At 31.9% G+C, this 18,353-nt stretch overlaps 1 protein-coding gene across 1 annotated transcript; it reads right to left on the bottom strand.

Moving 5' to 3' along the window:
- Positions 1-1,664: 1,664 nt before the first annotated feature.
- LOC114407030 (calcium-transporting ATPase 4, endoplasmic reticulum-type-like) lies at positions 1,665-8,232 on the bottom strand. Its single transcript, XM_028369943.1, has 8 exons — positions 6,388-8,232; positions 6,084-6,156; positions 5,570-5,691; positions 4,642-4,923; positions 4,168-4,545; positions 3,787-3,896; positions 2,752-2,980; positions 1,665-2,626 (listed from the first exon to the last, which is right to left on the bottom strand). The coding sequence occupies exons 1-8, from the start codon at positions 7,798-7,800 to the stop codon at positions 2,051-2,053; spliced, it is 3,183 nt and encodes a 1,060-aa protein (XP_028225744.1). The 5' UTR covers positions 7,801-8,232; the 3' UTR covers positions 1,665-2,050.
- Positions 8,233-18,353: the final 10,121 nt, after the last annotated feature.

The raw sequence follows: 18,353 nt of genomic DNA, 5'->3' as shown, positions 1-18,353 counted from the left end.
TTTCTTACATCAATTATTTTTAGACTAAAAATACTGTTTATGTGATTTGGGTTGAGTTTTTTAACATGGTATCTTTTTTATTTTGCATCAAACTTGGGTCCGCAAATGGCATTCTTCTCTAACTTGCGACATTTGACGTATAGTAGCAGCCTCAGCAGGAAGGAGCTTGGTAATGTGTCAGCGTCGGGAAAAAATCCACAATGCATCCAATACTACTTTTTCTTCTGCTTGTTAACAAAATCGCTAATTGGATACTAGGGTTGTTGCATTTTAGTTTTATTTTGGAAACGTAGTGGAGTGATCAAAGTCTACACCAAAAAGTTTTTAAGATCCAATTCCAAGAGGGAGATGACCAATCATTTACATTTAAATTCTTAAAAAGATCGTTTGATATGTTGGTTACAGCAAATTGTAATATCGTAGTCAAGTGCTCAAACATAAACTGCGTGCAGTCAATTGCTTAAATTTGGTTTATTATTTGTTAAATGTAAGTTTTGGACTCAGCACAAAAAGAGGTCACCAAACACATCCTAATCCATATTCACCTTTGGCACGCATTCGATTCTATACGAAACCAAAAGCCTACTGTGTTAATAGCCCCACGAAGTTGATACGTGGCTGGCCCTTGTTGGATAATAATTTTCTGATTGTATTCTCAATATTTTAAAGCACTATACATTCCTAATGTATAACATAGTTTAGGTGTGGATGCTATATCTAACGTATTAGAGTGAAAGCGCTGTATCTACTATCTACTTGGGTAGAGAAAAACACTTGTGGAAAGAGCTTTATTTGTTTCTTTAATTTTTAATTTGTCCAGTCAAAGTTTTGTTTTGGAGACACTATTAATAATTAATATAGTATGGATAATATTGGTCAAAATCACTTTCAAATATGTAATTATGGGTACGTTAATATTGTTACTGTTGAATTATAAGAATATTATTATCAATACACATTAAACTGAATCTTTCTTCGCAATATTCTGAATATATTTTTAAATATAATTGAAGGTTTTACGTGGAGTAATTATATGTACTTTTTTTTAATAATTTTAGACATTCTTTTTTGACAGAAAATTTAGACAGTATACATACTTAAATTTTTTACTTATATTTAGAATAATTTGACACTGCATATACAATTATACAATTATAGATAATAAAGTGAAGATAAAAATAAAATAAAAAAAACCACGTGGCGTTGAAAAAACAGACGAGTACTTACAATTGAACTGATTAATAGTAGTATTAAAATATCTCTGATGTCGGATCGAAACAAATAACCTCTCGATTAGCTGACAAACAAGATCATTGTATTTTAGCGTTTTCCACTTCTTAAAAGGTTAATCCAGCTAGGTGCAAAATGAGCCAAATCTGATTGAGGTTTCTATTATAACAAAGAATTCATTAGTAGAAAGGTTAGCATGTAGCACGAGGGACTAGATTATTATTAGTTACTCAAACAGGTACATTTCAGAAAGTATATTGCAGGCAGACACTACAGAGAAATTGGTCATTATTCGTGAGGAGGCCTATCATCAAATTATAACGCAAGGACAAATTGCCAGTACTCTCTGCTAACTCCTTATTTCTAATTGTCCCACAAAAGACGTTTTCCTTGAGATAACCACTATGACAAGAACAGAAAGAATGAAAGTTCACTTAATCTTCCAATTTTAGGGTTGATAAAATTCCCCCAGTCTGAATCTGAGCAAACGACTCAAACAAGAATATTGAAGCTGATTGGTTTTCAGGAAGTCAAATTTGAAGAAATCAAAGGTTTTTCCCTTTTTTTGTGAATATCTTTAAAATGTTCAAAGAAAAGGGGCAAAAGGATAATAAAAGATTTAAAAAAAAACAACATATAGTGCACCCAATGCAAGCCCGGCCATCCCCCATTATAAAATGGGATGGAAGACTACAGAAAGGCCTAAAATAGCACTAACTTAAGATTAATTGCCGTTGAGGCCACCTCTTCAGTCTCTAATATGATATCGTCCATGTCGCTGAAGGATTGAGCAACTTTCCTAATTACTACAGTAAATCGTCTACTCTGATTTTTGCTTTGATTTTCTTGCACTTGATGCTCGAGAACTTGTACACCTCCCCACAAATTTCAGAATCTCGTCAATTAGAATGACCGGAAGTGCAACAACCAAAACCAAAAGCCACTCGTTGAAGCTCAGGGGCACAATACCAAATACTTGTGCTAAGAATGGCACGTACAAGATCAAAAAGTGCAGACCAAATGACACTGACATTGCCAAAAGAAGCCAAGGGTTGACCCAAGGGGGCATTGTCAAAAGGCTTCCATCCTCAGACAGGGCATTGAGAGAGTTGAACATTTCAATGGCTACCAACACAGAAAGGGACAGTGTCATAGCTTTCACTTTACCAGTCGAAAAGTAATCACAGCTGTTGTCAAACGTGATTGTTTTAGCACCAGCAGTGAATGGAGAAGCAGTGAAGTTCTGCCATGAGGAGCATTGACCCCAGTTGGCAAGTTGGGTGTAAGTCACAAGAGTATGTCCATCCCCACTAAGGTCAATACCAAAGAAGGAACCATGTGTATACCATATGATGAAGATACCAACTGTAGCTAATCCAACATAAATCCCAATAACCTGTGAAGTATAACATCACGGAGAAGATTAGAGGCAAGTAATCCACATAAGTTATCAACATAATAGAGCCCAACAAAAGGTATGTGTGTGCAACCAAAAGAAAATTAAAAAAAAAGGCAAATTACCAGATAGCGGAATAAAATCCACAAATTAATTAATGAGTCATCACTGTGACGAGGAGGCTTTTTCATTATATCCTTATCTGGAGGATTAAATCCCAAAGCTGTTGCAGGGGGCCCATCAGTGACAAGATTGACCCACAGAAGCTGGACAGGTATCAATCCTTCAGGAATACCTAATGCAGCTGTTAAAAATATAGAAGCGACCTCGCCAATATTGGAAGAGATCATATACCTGCAAAATTAATTTCAGTAACAACTTAAAAGATAATATTTAATTTTATCATTTGAGAAGGTTCTTAAAATAGCAGCACATATAGGTAACTAACAAAAGTAGATAACTAGAATACTAGATTTTGCATCAAAGGTTCTTAAAATTACAAAGGAAGCCATGCAATGCTGTTCGAGATTTTGAGTGCTTTACACTAGAGAAAATTCTGAAATATGCATTTTAGCATAGTTAAAAAGAAGTTTTAAACCTCTTTTAAAGGTTCGAAACATCAAAGGTTTCAGACAGCAAATTCTAAAGTATGCACTTTAGGATTGTTAAAAAGAAATCTAGCAAATCAGGGCCTGATCCAAACCCATCATAACATCTCAGTTATTAAAAATAAAATAAATCAACACTGCTACAAAATCCAGATTAAATCAAACAAATACACCCTGTTAGTCAAAAACTACTGCCTCTCATGTTTCGAACAATTTTGAGGGATGGAATGTCATGTACAATTTGCAGCTCTATGTTCCTTATTTTTACATTTTGTTAACTTGATATTCATAGGAAAAAAGATTCCAAGGTCATATTGTGCACTGAGATAAATACAGCCAGCATGATATAGTCCAATTTTATTACAATCCCTTAAAAGAAACCTAATTGTAAAGATTGTTAAAAAAACTCAATGTTGAATGCATTTCCCCCTTTTTTTTAGCCATAAACTAAGCAAAGATTGAGAGAGAAAGTGATATAGCTAATTATCCTTTATTTGCAATAGTGGCTTATGTGGAATTGTGGATAAGTTATTTAACGACAATAAGAATCACCTGATAAAAGCCTTCATATTATTGTAGATAGATCTACCCTCACCAACAGCAGCAACAATTGAACTAAAATTATCATCTGCCAACACCATATCTGAAGCTTCCTTTGCCACCTACATTAGATTAGCATAAGATAAAAGAGATGAGTTGCCAAGAATAAAATAACAATATTAATTAGTGTTCTTTAATCTATAACTAGTTACAATAATCAGTCAGAAAGACAACATCCAACAGTTCAGATTTGCGTTAAAACACATCAAACTCAAAACACAAGCATTTTAAAGATTACCATCTTCCAATTAGAAAGCCCACATAAATCACTATTGTTCACCACTTGTTAGTTGGTACCAGAAACCGCAATATGATTACAGTAAAACAAAATACCTCTGTCCCTGCAATGCCCATTGCAATACCAATGTCTGCAAGCTTCAAGGCAGGAGCATCATTAACACCATCCCCAGTCATGGCCACCACTTCCCCTTCCTCTTTGAGCAGCCTCACAATTTCTTGCTTGTGCCTAGGTTCAGCCCTTGAAAACAAAAGCCCGCCATGCTGTCTCAGATATGCCTTTTTATCACGCAGTTCCATAAAATCTCTACCTGTTAAACTTTTAGAACTAATGTCTTCATCTGGAGAAAATACACCTATTTCACGGCATATAGCTTCAGCGGTGTTCTTGTTGTCTCCAGTAATAACCATAACACGAATTCCAGCATCTCTGCAGTCTTCAATTGCTTGGTATACTTCCTCCCTAGGAGGATCCTGAAAACAATTCAATATTCAATTTCACAAAAACATTAAATAGATATGATAAAAGCGAGAAAGCATGAATTATAAAATAAAAAGTTCAAAACTTACCCTCAATCCAACCAAGCCAACAAAAATAAGTTCACTTTCAATTGATGAATAGTTGGAAGGGTTAAGCATAAGCTGGTGAGCTGGATGATCATCATTACCACTGTAGTTTTCAAATTTGGGGAGTTCATCCTTGTATGCAAATCCCAAACAGCGCAGTGCGCTAGTTGACATTTCATGAAGAGCTTGCAATACAAGGTTCCTAGCATTATCATCTAGATTCACTATAGAACCATCGCGCAACTGAATTTTAGAGCTTCTGTCCAATACATTTTCTACAGCACCCTGCCAAACATTAGGTACAAATGCCAGTTAAAAATATTCCCAGTGGTGAGAAAAACGAAACCAGAATTAGAAAAACAAAAGCATGCATAGGCTAGGCTCATGTGTGGATTAAGCAATAGACACCATCCTAACTCCAACAAATATGATTAGAGGCAAAACAAGAAGGTTAATGAGAAGAATATAAACACCCATGTCATGGAATTTAATTTGTAAAACATCATTCGTTCATTCAACAGCACTCGGTTGTACAGAATTGGCACTAATACTATTCAACAGGTGTAGTTCCTGTACTTTAGACTAGACTTCTAAAACAAGTTTGCATTTTAGGAAGTTGAGATATTACTTATTCACTTAAACACTATAATTTTATTTATTTTTTCAATCTATTAGTAAATGGTCACACCGTGAATAATTTTGAGCTTTAGTCTCAGTATAGATAATCTTATTTTAGGGGAAGAATAAAAAGACCTTAATCAAATAAATACACCATGTGAAAAAATCCTATACACTTCCAAATTAACCAGTATTGCCACTCAGCTAATATTAATTAATTATGTTATTACAGAAAAAGGTCATAGTAATAAAAACTGAAAGAATCTAAATGAACTGTCCAACTAGGACAAAAGGTGACAGACAAAGATTATACCTTAACTAGAAGCGACCTTTTGCCTAGACCAGAGTCCACAATAACACCCATTGACTTCCTATCACGGTCAAACTCAAGAGTAGCAAGTCGTCGGTCATGCTCACTCCACCATTCACAACAACCTATATTGAAATTTGAAGGTAAAGAAAGTTAATTACATTTATAGAATATGTTTACAATACTAGCTCATATTACAATGCAACCACACTTGTTGGATATGTGGTCTTTCTGCCATGTTCTGAATCCATTAGCTGAAACAAACATTTTTTTTATAAAAAAGACAAGAGTACATAAAAGGAAGTAGCATGTTGATCAAAGAAATGCTTTACAAATATCACCATGTCTTTAAATAGAGAAAATCAATATTACTTTCCCATTATAAAAAACAAAAAAAATAAAAAATAGAAGTCCTTTTGAAAGTGGCTAAGGTGTGTATAGTCAGGGGAGTCGTCAAGCTATTGCCTTGGCATATCACCACATATAATTCTGTCACATATAAACAAAATCAACTTACGCAGCAAGGTACGTGTGCTTGCTGACGGTGCAACCTTGGATCCTTCAGGAAGTCCCATCTTTTCTACCAAAACCTGGAGTCCCAAGAAAGAGTACAAAAAACTGTCAAACACCTTCTAAAGTCAATGCGCTCACATAGATGGATCAGCATGAAATAACCCAGAACAAGAAAAGCATAGCTAATTTGATAGTGCTAAGCTAGCGCTAAAAGTAACTATTCAAAAAAGATGCTTCATGCAGAGGTAAAGTTAAATTGCAAACAGTAAATAAGAAATACGCCAAATCAAATAAAAAAGGGATCTTACCTTCAAGGCTGCTTCAGTAGGCATTCCATGAGCAACAAACTTATGCTCTGACTGCGCCACTCCAGCATCGTTACAGACCGCAGCTATTTTCGCTATCATCTGAAGATTAGCATCCAATCCACCAGTTGGCCAGTTCTCTATTTGACCATCGGCTGGATTGTATGTAGTTCCTTCCACCTTGAAGGCCCTTAGTGTGTCCACATTATGGCCAACTGCAACTAATTTTGCCACAGCCATCTGGTTAGTAGTCAATGTTCCAGTTTTATCCGAACAAATAACAGTGGTACAACCCAGAGTCTCCACGCTCGGCAGCTTCCGGACGAGGGCATTCTTCTGGGCCATCTTACGGGTACCAAGAGCAAGGCAAGTCGTGATGACTGCAGGCAAACCTTCCGGAATGGCGGCCACAGCCAGCGCCACAGCAATCTCAAAGTAATAGGTACACTTCTCGAACGAAAACTTGAAGTTCCTGGGCCATCCATCCACATACTCCCAAGAAAGGAAGTACTTAACATTGATGAGCCAAACCAAAATACATATCAGTCCAATTATCAAGGTCAGCTTCTCTCCAAACTCATTGAGTTTCTTCTTCAATGGGGTATCCTCCTCGCTCTGCGAGGCTACGTGTATCTGCATATGCACCTTCCCGATTTCGGTATCCATGCCGGTCTGAGTGACCAAGCATATGCTATTCCCATTAACAACAGTGGTCCCTGCGAAAACCATACACCTCTTCCCCTGAATATCAGCATCCTCATCCACACGCTTGTTAGTCTTATTCACAGCTTCACTCTCTCCAGTCAAAGAACCCTGCTCCAATCGCAAAGTGGAACTGATTAATTCCACAACACGCATATCCGCAGGCACCTTATCCCCAACCTTAAGCTCCACGATGTCGCCGGGAACAAGTTCCTTCGCCGGCAAATTAGGGATTTTCGCGCCTTCTCGAATCACCACAGCGTGCTCCGATTGAATCTCTTTAAGTGCATCAAGCGCCTTCTCCGCATTGCTTTCCTGCCACACGCCAACAATTGCGTTCACGATTAGTATCAGGAAAATCACCAGAGGCTCCACGAACGCCGTTATCTCCATCTCGCCGCCCTCGTCGCCGTCGTACCACGCGAGGACAAAGGATATGATGGCGGCGACGAGGAGAATCCGAACCAGCGTGTCATTGAACTGCTCCAGAACCAAACTCCATATGGATTGCCCGTCGTGCTTCTCCAACTCGTTCAATCCATGGATCTTGCGGCGATTCTCGACCTCGTCGGGATTCAAACCAACCTTCACATTCACCTTGAATTGCTCCTCGCACTCCCGCACGTCCTTCGCCCACGCCTTGAAGATTTCACGGTCCGAAGGCGCGGTACTCGTGTTCTCTCGTTTCCCATAATCTTGGCCTCCCTTCCCCATTCAGATCCGCTGAAAAACAAAAACGGAGAAAACAATTTCTCGATTAAAAAAAAATTGTTTCTCCCGTCAATTATCGATGCAGCGATCCAATAATTGTGCCAACAAGAAACCCTAACTACTTCGCGGGGAAGCAAACGACGGCGTTTATAATTAAAAGGAAAGGGAGAATCGACTGCGAGATCGCGAAATCGAGGGAGTGAAAAACTGATTGTGTGAGTGTGTGTTGAGAAAAATCGGGGTTTGTTGGGTGTGGGAGCTCTAGGATGAACGGAAGGGGCGTAGGTTTCTCGTGAGAACTGAAAGTGAGAGAAAAAGGAAAAGTGTGAAAGGGAAAGGTTTTCAACTGTTGGAACGCCTCATGCATCGTAGAATGTGCTTGCCCAGTAAGCTAAGCTAAGCAAAGGTACTATTTGATGGAATTTGTTTCTCTCTCTGGTTTAGTGCGTGGCTTAAATGCTAAGGAAGGATATGATTTTTAGAGAAAAGGTAATTTAGTCCACTCATTTTGTATATTAGTTTTTAACTTAATGAAAAATTTAAAATAATTTCTATCTTTGTATAAATGTTGCAAGATAATTCTTCTGTTAGATTTAAAGTAACGGGTCAATTTTAGTGTTGTATAGACTATCTAATATTCTTTGTCATTTTTTTATTTCTTTGGTTTTTTCTTTCTTCTTTCTTTTCTTCTTCCTGTATTTTTTTCTCCTCCACTTTGTTTTTCTTTGATTTTTTCTCTTCCTATTTAGAACACACCACAAAAAAGCAGATCCCGGAATGATACATTGATGATAATTGAAGAAAAAAAATAAAGAGAAAAAGAGAATGGTTATGCAGACTTCGTCCATTGGTGTTGACAATTACAAAGATAGGGTGTGAATTTTTTGTTCTCTTTATTTGTACAAGTGTGTAGGTTCTTTTTCTTATATATGTCTCAATTGGTTCAGAACCATCAAATTTGAATAAGTCATTCATTCTATCATCATCAACGTGGTATAAAAATTGATTTCACGAACAACGTTATTTTAAAATTTAACGGAAGGACTATTTTGCTACACTTATGAAAAGATAAAGACTATTTTGAATTTTTCATTAAGTTAGGGACTAATATGCAACAAAGGTACAAAGTCAGAGCCTAAATTGTCTATTTACTCGTTTTGTTATCATCAGATGACATGACATCTTCTCAGAAACACGTCCACGTACCATGCCACGTCATCCTTTATTGTCACGTTAGATAGTACACGTGACACTAAAATTGACCTCACTAATAGCGTTATTTTAATTTAACATAATGACTATTTTGTAATACTTATGCAAAGATAAAGATTATTTTAAATTTAACATTAAGTTAGAGACTAATATGTAAAATGAGTATAATCGCAGGGACTAAATTATTTATTCACTCATTTTTCTGTTATTCTTTTTTGGTGTATTTATATTATAATAGTTGTGTTAATATTTAATTATAATTTAATTTAAAAAAATAATGAAAATAATATTATTTTCAAAGTAACAACACAGAAATAGAAATAATTTGATAAGGAACAGCACAAAAACCAAGTTGTACTTATTAGTTAATCAGTGCTGATTAGGGTATGTCAGACGAAATTTCGAGGTACGATCGTGCGGGATTTTACTATAGATTTAACGGAATAACAATCGAAATTGAAAACTTCCACGATAAGCTGGCGATCTCTGATTGGTCGAGTGTTGTTTTCTGTTGCCACCTGTAGTGTCCACTCAGCACAAAATAATCTGCTACTTCCATCTACACCCCTAAAGCTGTGGATTCGTCTGGAATCTTCGTCAATAAATCCTTTTGACCTTTTTTTTAGCATTAAATAAACCCTTTTGATCGCTGATATGATAATAATACAGTAATAATATCTCATAATACAAAATTTGTGAAAGGGTAATTTTTAATTTAGTTAATTAGTAAAAAGCTGATTTCTCACGTAATTATACCATAATCAAACTTTGATATCAATATTAATCTATAAATTTTATTTATTTACAGTCAAATCTACATCCAAATTATCAAACAAAGATTAAAAGTAGGTCGAACAGCCGTTTTCTTTTATTTATTTACTACTGAAAATAATTCAGAATCCTAGGGCGCAGTTTTGATGCGGGCTTTCGTGGAATGTTCATTGTCACACAAACCAATGAATGGCCCACGAAGTCAAAATTGCAGCGGTACGGGATTGGTAGAATTTATTGACCAAAAGATGGAGTTAGGTTAAAAAAAAATTATATTCCACTGTTTTATACTAGTACTTTTTTCTACGACACGATAGAAAAATGGCAAATAAAATTATTTTTTTTATTTAATTGACTAGACTTTTTATGCTTATTATTAGGTAGGGATATTCTTGAGACGAGTTAAGATTAGTTAATTTGCTTGTATACAATGCGAATTTTTTATAAAGTCATTTATTAAAAAAATAATAATTTTATCTTTTTGTAAATATTTGTTTTAAATTTTGATTCTTGCTTTTAAAATATTTGTTTTGATATTTTTTAACTTTCAAAATTGAGTCAAGTTTATTCTTTCATCAATTTAAAAGTAATGTTGCCAATATTTTAATGAAATAGCATTTTTTATTTTACATTTTAGCTTGTTTTATATCTTATCAAATCATTATTTAATTCATGTCAAATATAGAATATGATAATGTGATAATGCTATTTGATTTGTTATTTAATGTGCATTCAATATTAGACAAAATTATAGTTTATCATGTTGTTATCTTGTCATATTTTATTTTACTCTCTTATTTTATCTTGTCATATCTTACTTTCAAATAATTTTTAGGTAGATGTTAAAAAAATAATGATTATAAAATAAAGAAAGGAATGCATAAGCAAAGGGTAGTCTAATCAAATATTTGGGAAACCAGTGGAACATTAGCTTAAATGATTTAAATAAAATCTTTATTAGTTATTCATAATTTCATTAAGTTTTGTATGTTAGGCAGGGTAACAATTAATCTATATCTATAGAAAAATAAACAATCAATTGAAGTAAAAATGTTAAAGTGACCAATGATCGAACAGGGACTAAAAAAAAAATCAATCATTAAAGTCTCGTTTGGGGTGAATTTTTGTTTTTAATTTTAAAATTTAAAAAAATCAAAATCAGTTTTAATTTTGATTTCTTATTTTTTTAATTTCATTTTTTTCTTTTTCTATTTTTTAAGTTTTTTAAAAGTTGTTACAAATTAAAAATGAATAGAATGAGTTAATTATTTTATATTTTTATCACTCCATTTAAATGATGCAATATAAAAATCTAACACATAAAAATAAACAAGAATAAAAATTAATAAAAAATACTAAAAAGATTGAAAAATTATAATTTTTACATCAAAATTAAGTATATTGAAAAAATAACACAACTATCACATCAATAATAATAATGATATATAACACTAAAGATGATGAAGGTAACCATAATAAAGATAAAAATATTGGTGATTAAGGTAATAGTGGTGAAAATGTATTTTTAAAATTAAAAATTAAATTCATATTTTAAAAAATGAATGTAAAAGTGTGTTCAAAATTGAATTAAAAACTGGAGAACAACACCACATTAGAGTGTTATGTTAGGATTTTTAAGGATAATTTGAAACATTGACGTAGAATATACATATCAATTTTAATGTCGTGTCAAAATGTGATTGGTGGGACAAAAAACGTAACATCTAAATGAGATAACATATTTAAATTCATTAGAATTATAATTTAATTGCATCAAAACAAAATAATAAAAAATATGTAAAATTAAAAATTAGATTAAGATAATGAAATTTTCAAAACTGAAGATCAAAATCGTGGGAAATAAAAAAATGCAGATTAAAAATTATAATTTAGTTTTTCCAAGACAAAATTGCAATTTAGCTTTATATAAGTTCTAAGTAATTTTGATTTGATGGATAAGCCACGAACTTTGGGTTTCTATATGCCTTTTAGTTTGAGTGGAGTCACAAAGCGATGCGGGCCCAGCCAAATGTCGCGGTCGAGGCAGTTGTACATGACTTGACCCGGACTCCAAATTACAGGCATATTCTTCCACGATAGCGATGAAAAGAATATAAAATATAAAAACAATTCCAACTTTTTTTGTACAAATACAGATACTATACAATTAAAAATTATCATATGCTTGCAGTAGAAAAAAAACAATGATTATATGCCAACATATTGTTAGTCTAATTGTCTAAATAAAACTGGTTCGAGTATCTTAAATTAGGTTTTAAATTAAAATCTTTGTGAATAAAATAAATGTGATAAAAATAAAAATAGTTAGTCAAAGTAAATAAATATCCTATACTAAATAATGTGCTCATAAGAAAAAGACAATGATTGCCTTTAAATGTTTTATTGAGTTTAAAAAGATTGAATAATAATAAATAGGAAGTAGTTAGAAAAAAGACCAAAATCAAAAATAACAAAGCGAATACGAGTTTAAACATTAAAGTCATATATTTTTTTTGGTGCACTTTAAAGTCATATTTGGTCATAGAAGTCGTGATTGAAATGTCAAAAGTGAAAGTTGTTGCCTGCGAAATTTATTTCATTTGAAAAATCAGCGCTGAAAGGTTGTTGTGGTGGGAAAGGACGAATAAGAAACCATAAGACTTTGGGTACAAATGTGATGTACACTATGGTTTAGTTCTTGAATTTGACTGTTCAAACAGGATGATCATGATCCGACCAAGGACGACTCTTCAATTGCCCTATGTTCTCTTTATGTGCAACAATTTACTGTATATAAAGCTTTTGGTTAGAAGTTGTCTTGGATTTTAACGTGCAAGTGCCAGAGTTTGTATGATTCTAATTAGTTAGCAACTACTATGATACGGTTCTATTTTATTTTCAGTTCGAAAGTTAGTTACATTTGATAGCAGAGTGTTGTAACTCTCCGTAACTTTATTTTATTTTCTCAGATTGATGAAATCACAGAAATCTCAACATCCACGCAGCATTTTAAGTTTTGAGCTTTTTTTTCCCACCCTCATCAACTTTCTCTTGATGTTAAATTAAATTTGACAAGTTATTTCTTGCTAGATTATTGTTTAGAAGTTGTCTTTGATTTTAACGTACAAGTGCCAATTTGGTTCAATGGTTTGTATGCGCTGGCGGTAGCCAAAATGATTTTGTATAAGAAGGATGCTTGTTTTGTTTTTTTGTTTTTGTTGTTTTTTTAAGGAAGGATGCTTGTTTTAGGAGTCTTGAAAATCAAATCAAAATGTTTAAAATGTAATATCTCATTCTGATAACAAGTTTAATCATCTTAAAATAATATTTCATGTTCAAGTCTTATAAGAAAAAAATATAATTAAGAGAGAAAATTTATCAAATTTGACCGACTAATAATAAATTATTTGTTGTGTTCCAACATATAACCAATTATGTTAGAGTGCCAAAAGCTAGAATATTCTAAAATTACCATTAAAGCTAAGAAGAATATAAAAGATAGCATTTATATTTCCTTCATAATCATTCATAGCAATAATAGTTATTTAAATTTAACATAACTGAGTCTATAGTGAAGAGAAATACCAACTAAGGCCCAATTGAGATGCATGGTTCAGCCTCTATCGGATTATGCTAAAATAAATAATCAACTATGTTAACATACATATTTGACTAAGCATGAAGAAAATTGATTATGTTTTTCTTTTTCTGAATGGAAAATTGATTGTGTCACACATAACAAACAGTAAATCGCTACACTCTATGTTGGTTATGTTTTTTTTATGTATGTTGGTTATGTTAAACAATCAGAATAATCAATTATCATTATAGTTAAGGTAAATTTTCATGTAATTCACTTGAGTGCGGAAATTTTATCTTATACGACCTACTAACTACTATTAATTTCCTTCTTCGCTATTTAATCTCAACTAAACAACTCTAATTTATAACATTCCTGTATTTTCCTCTTTTAATCTCAATTGCACTATTCTGTGCTACAAACACACTATTAATAAGGAAAACATCTTCATAGATTTTGGATTCTTAAGTTCTTACGTAGCATCACAATTCTAACCGTTAGCCGATCAAACTCCCAGGGACCCTGTGTAAGCATAGGCCATTGCCTATGGAATATGGATCACAACTTTTATTTTCAATTGCAAATTTTCTAACTTCCTCTTTATATATAAGACATCACACGATTGACCAAATTAATTGGGGTATCTTATGTCATACATGCAATGCAGAATCACATGTACAGCGTGTTTGTACACGAGTTATGAATTCACATTGATAGATACTTTCTTGTCAAATATAAGAAAAAATACAAAAGCTATCGTAGTTTTTGGCCATACGCGAATCAATATACTTCAAAGTACAGATCCAAACATGTGGTTACACTTCTTTCCCTTTCCTAAAATGAAAGACACCATATTGAACACTTGGAACTAAACTACTGAATGAGTCTCAGTAGGTGACAATCTATTATGGGAGACTATAATCGTGTACCACCACTTATTTGGAACATTTGATTGGTTTATGGTTGTTATACGATACTTCTTGGAAATAGTCCAAACTCCAAACAGATGACGCCCTAGATTGCACGGTGGAGAGTAATGGCAAAATGATATGGGTATAACTAGCTGCACACGACTCACGGAATAACAGTTTTTTTTTTTATTATTGTTACTGATTTTGCTCTTATTAATAATATTTTGGTTTAATTGAAAAAATAATTTCTTTATTTATTTCAACTCACTAAACTTGATCTTCCATATTAATGTACCGTTGACTGTGCTAATGTATCGTCATAATAAGATTATGACATATCACAATCAACATTACATATTAATAGTAAATGTCTAATTTTAAAATTAAAGATTCAAATAGGTAGATTGAAAAAAAAAATAAGAGACTAAATTGGTGAATTAAGAAACAAAGGGACCGGTTTAATAAGTCAAGTTAAATACAGAGATTATTTTTACAATTAAGTCTAATATTTTAAAAAATAATAATAATTTCTTAAATAAATGTCAGGTCGAAGGATATCCTAATTTTCACCCGAGAGATACCTTATTCACCAAAAAAATTACTTCGTATAGGTAAGCCAATTTATTAATATTAATTTTTTCCTCCTTTCTAAGTTTTGCTACCATTATCTTTTCAGCCGCTTGCATATGAATTAATGTTATGTTGTCTCTTCTAATGTTCACGCTTTCCGTAAAAAAAAAAAGGTTAAAATGTAATTTTTTTTCTTAATATGTAATTTTGGTCTTTTTTATTTTTTAATTGAAATATTTTACTTTTTATTTTTAAAAATCTATAATTTTAGTCCCCTATTTTTTATTTGAGACATTTTGTCCCACATTTTTTAAAAATTTGTGATTTTTATCTTTTTGGTCAATTTTAAACTTATTGACGTTGTACTTTTTATTTTTTTTTAATAAATTAAACTTGTTAACAATTAAATAATTTTTTAAAAAATATTTGTCATGTATATAATAAACAAACAATTGTCCATTAATGTTTACGTAGTACATATATCAACATTTGAAATTGATCACAAGAATTAAAATTGTGAATTTTTTAAAAATAAGGAACTAAATGTCTTAATTAAAAAATGAGAGACTAAAATCGTGAAATTTTTAAAATAAAGGATAAAATGTCTCAATTAATAAGTAGAAAAACTAAAACCATAAATTTAGAAAAATAAGGAATCAAAAATTACATTTAAGAAGAAAAAAAAGGTAGTCTTATGATTTTCCTCTTCTTTTTAATTATTGTCTAAGGAGTGGTAATATTGTGAAATGATATAGATGGTGCCCTCCAATATCCATTACTATCAAAGAAAGAATGTTGCTTCGAATAAAATAGTTGATGAGACATCGGGAAATATATACTTAAATATTTTTTAATAGGCCCTTTATATTATTGGATGAATATATATAGATCTCATTAAAAAGAAGAAGAAGAAGAAGAGAGGAGTAGGCCCATATCCTTAGCATCGGTATACTATGTATTAAAATTTTCATTCTTGTGTTTTTATATTTTTTAAATATATTATTTTGATCTTTTTTAAATTTTTTTATTAAAAATGTTAGTGTTTTAAATTTTAAAATAGTTAAGTTAATATAATAATGGTTAAAAATGATCATTATTTTTTATTTAAAAAATTAAAAATCACTGAGTAAATGAAAAAAATAGAGATTTGAAACCACAAACAACAACTACCTTCATTATCATGTTATTAATCTTTAATTATTTAATAAATAATAATTTCATTTACTAATTATTCTCAATCACAATAGGTAAGAACCCTTTTTTCCTTTTGTCACTCTATCTTTCGCTGTCAACCCAAAAAATTTATTGCCTTGCTCCCGCTTCCATCTCCGCCACAACCTCCCTATACCGTCAAAATTGTTGCCTCACCTAACAACAACAATCATCTCATTGATACCCTTCTTTGTGTTGCTCGTCTTCATTTGACCTAGTTATAGACGTCAAATGAAAAATTTTCTACTTGTCTAACCCAACCGTGTGCGATGGTGGAGGTCTTGCTTGCAAACCTCACAAAAAGCCACATTGTGACTTCCTTGTTTAGATGTGGATTAGTTAGCAAGTTAGGGTCATGTGTTTGTCTTTCATCGAAGAGATAACTTTTTGTCCAATCTCCCCTGCTTCTTGTATTTCCAATAACATAGTTGTATGAAAGGTTTTGGTTTTCCGTTGAGGAGTATAATTTTTTTTTTATTCCAGCAACATGACATCATTCATTTTGTGTGGTGTTGTATTTTTTTTATCTTTTCATAGATGAAAGAGGTTGGGGAAAATGGTGATATTTTTAGTTGTTTATTTTTCAAAAGAATAAAATAAAGATAATGGTGATTTTAGTTGCCACTATTTAAAGTTAATTATTTAAAAAAACTTAATATCACTTTTGATTCATTATGTTTCACTTTGTTATATTAAGTTTTAAAAGTTTTTATTATGATTCTTTATGTTTTCGAAATGTATCATTTTGATCATTTTTAAAAATTTAAAATTAATAGAACACTAACGTTTTAATGAAAAATTGAAAAAAGGACCAAAACATGAGAACATAGAGAATTGTGAAACATAATACACAAAAAGTGATATCAAGCCTTTTAAAATAAGCACCAAGTCTTTAATGAAAAAAGAGAGTGGATGAGAGCATGAAATTAAGAATATGGAGTACAAGAGACATGAAGATGCAATTCATAATTATTGGAAAAAATTGAAGTTTCTCATTGAGTATAAATAATTCAAAAATAATGTATATAAATGGGTAAAGGAGACCTTAGGGGATTTTCACTCTATGAATTAATTTTGAAGCTGATTTAGATCCAAATCGTTTTTAAGTTATCTATTATATTATTCACATATCAAACTTAAACTTCAAGATAATATGAAGAACCTATTAGGAAAATTTAAATTTCACATTAACTAAAGATAATACCAATAATCAAAGTAATATATACATATGAAAAATAACTCTTATCATATGAACTAACTATTAGAATTTAGTTAGACTAAATTCAAATTATAAGAAAATCAAATGTAAATAATCTCCAAAACCATACAATCAAAAGGAATTCAGCACCTATAAAATTCTCAAAAACTAGAAAATAAATCCCCAACTCAGAACATGCAATGATGGAGGGAGGGAGTGAATTGGTGGTGATAGAAGGGGGGAACGGTGCAAATAAAAAGTAACTGAAATTAATACAAATCATACAAATAAATTAACCGAAATAAACAATAAAAAATGTAAATCAAAATATAAAGATGTAAGATCAATTGCAGAACCAACAAAAGTAGGTTAAGAATTGTTTTAACCACTACCGCATTAGAGTGAATTTTTGTTGAAATTGTCAAATCAAAGGTGGCATTGCAAGCTCACAAAAAAATTTAGGAACCCATTAAAAACTCAAGATGCTCTAAATTGTTTGGTTCTATAATATTCTATTTTTTCGAAGTATCAAAATCTGTTTTTCTTCGTTGTTACTAAATTTTAAAGCAAATTTTTAGTTTACACAGTTCGGTTCTTCTGCTTTCTGTGTTGAACCCGTCGTGTACCTAACTTATCATCCTATTTTATTTTTCTCTCGGCATTTCCGTGCAGAAAAGGCTACCGATTTTAATAATTACAAGTAACAGCAATCGAGTTTCACCATCAATAGCATTGAGAGAGAGAGAGGCCAGCAAAAGAGAAAAAAAAAAAATGATTCCCCCCACTTGGCCTCTGTTTTGGCACCGTCTAGATGCTTCAAAATACACTTTATTTGCAGCACATTGCGTCTAATCCTACCCCTCAACATCACCACAAACTCTCATACACACAGAGAGTAAAAAAAAAAGATATTTTATTATTGACAAATATAAATTATTAATTTATTTTAATAAAAAATCTAAATTCATGATAAATATTTGTATTTTTTATCATTAAGTTAATTTTATATCTAAAAATAAGAAAAAAAAGGTAATCATTGCAAATCATCACACATGATTACTTCATAAATGATGCCCACTATAAATACATTCAATTAGTCCTT

This window comes from Glycine soja, chromosome 3 (assembly GCF_004193775.1).
Source record: "Glycine soja cultivar W05 chromosome 3, ASM419377v2, whole genome shotgun sequence".
In the NCBI taxonomy this organism is placed as follows: Eukaryota; Viridiplantae; Streptophyta; class Magnoliopsida; order Fabales; family Fabaceae; genus Glycine; species Glycine soja.
This window is presented reverse-complemented; position numbering and strand designations above follow the sequence as displayed.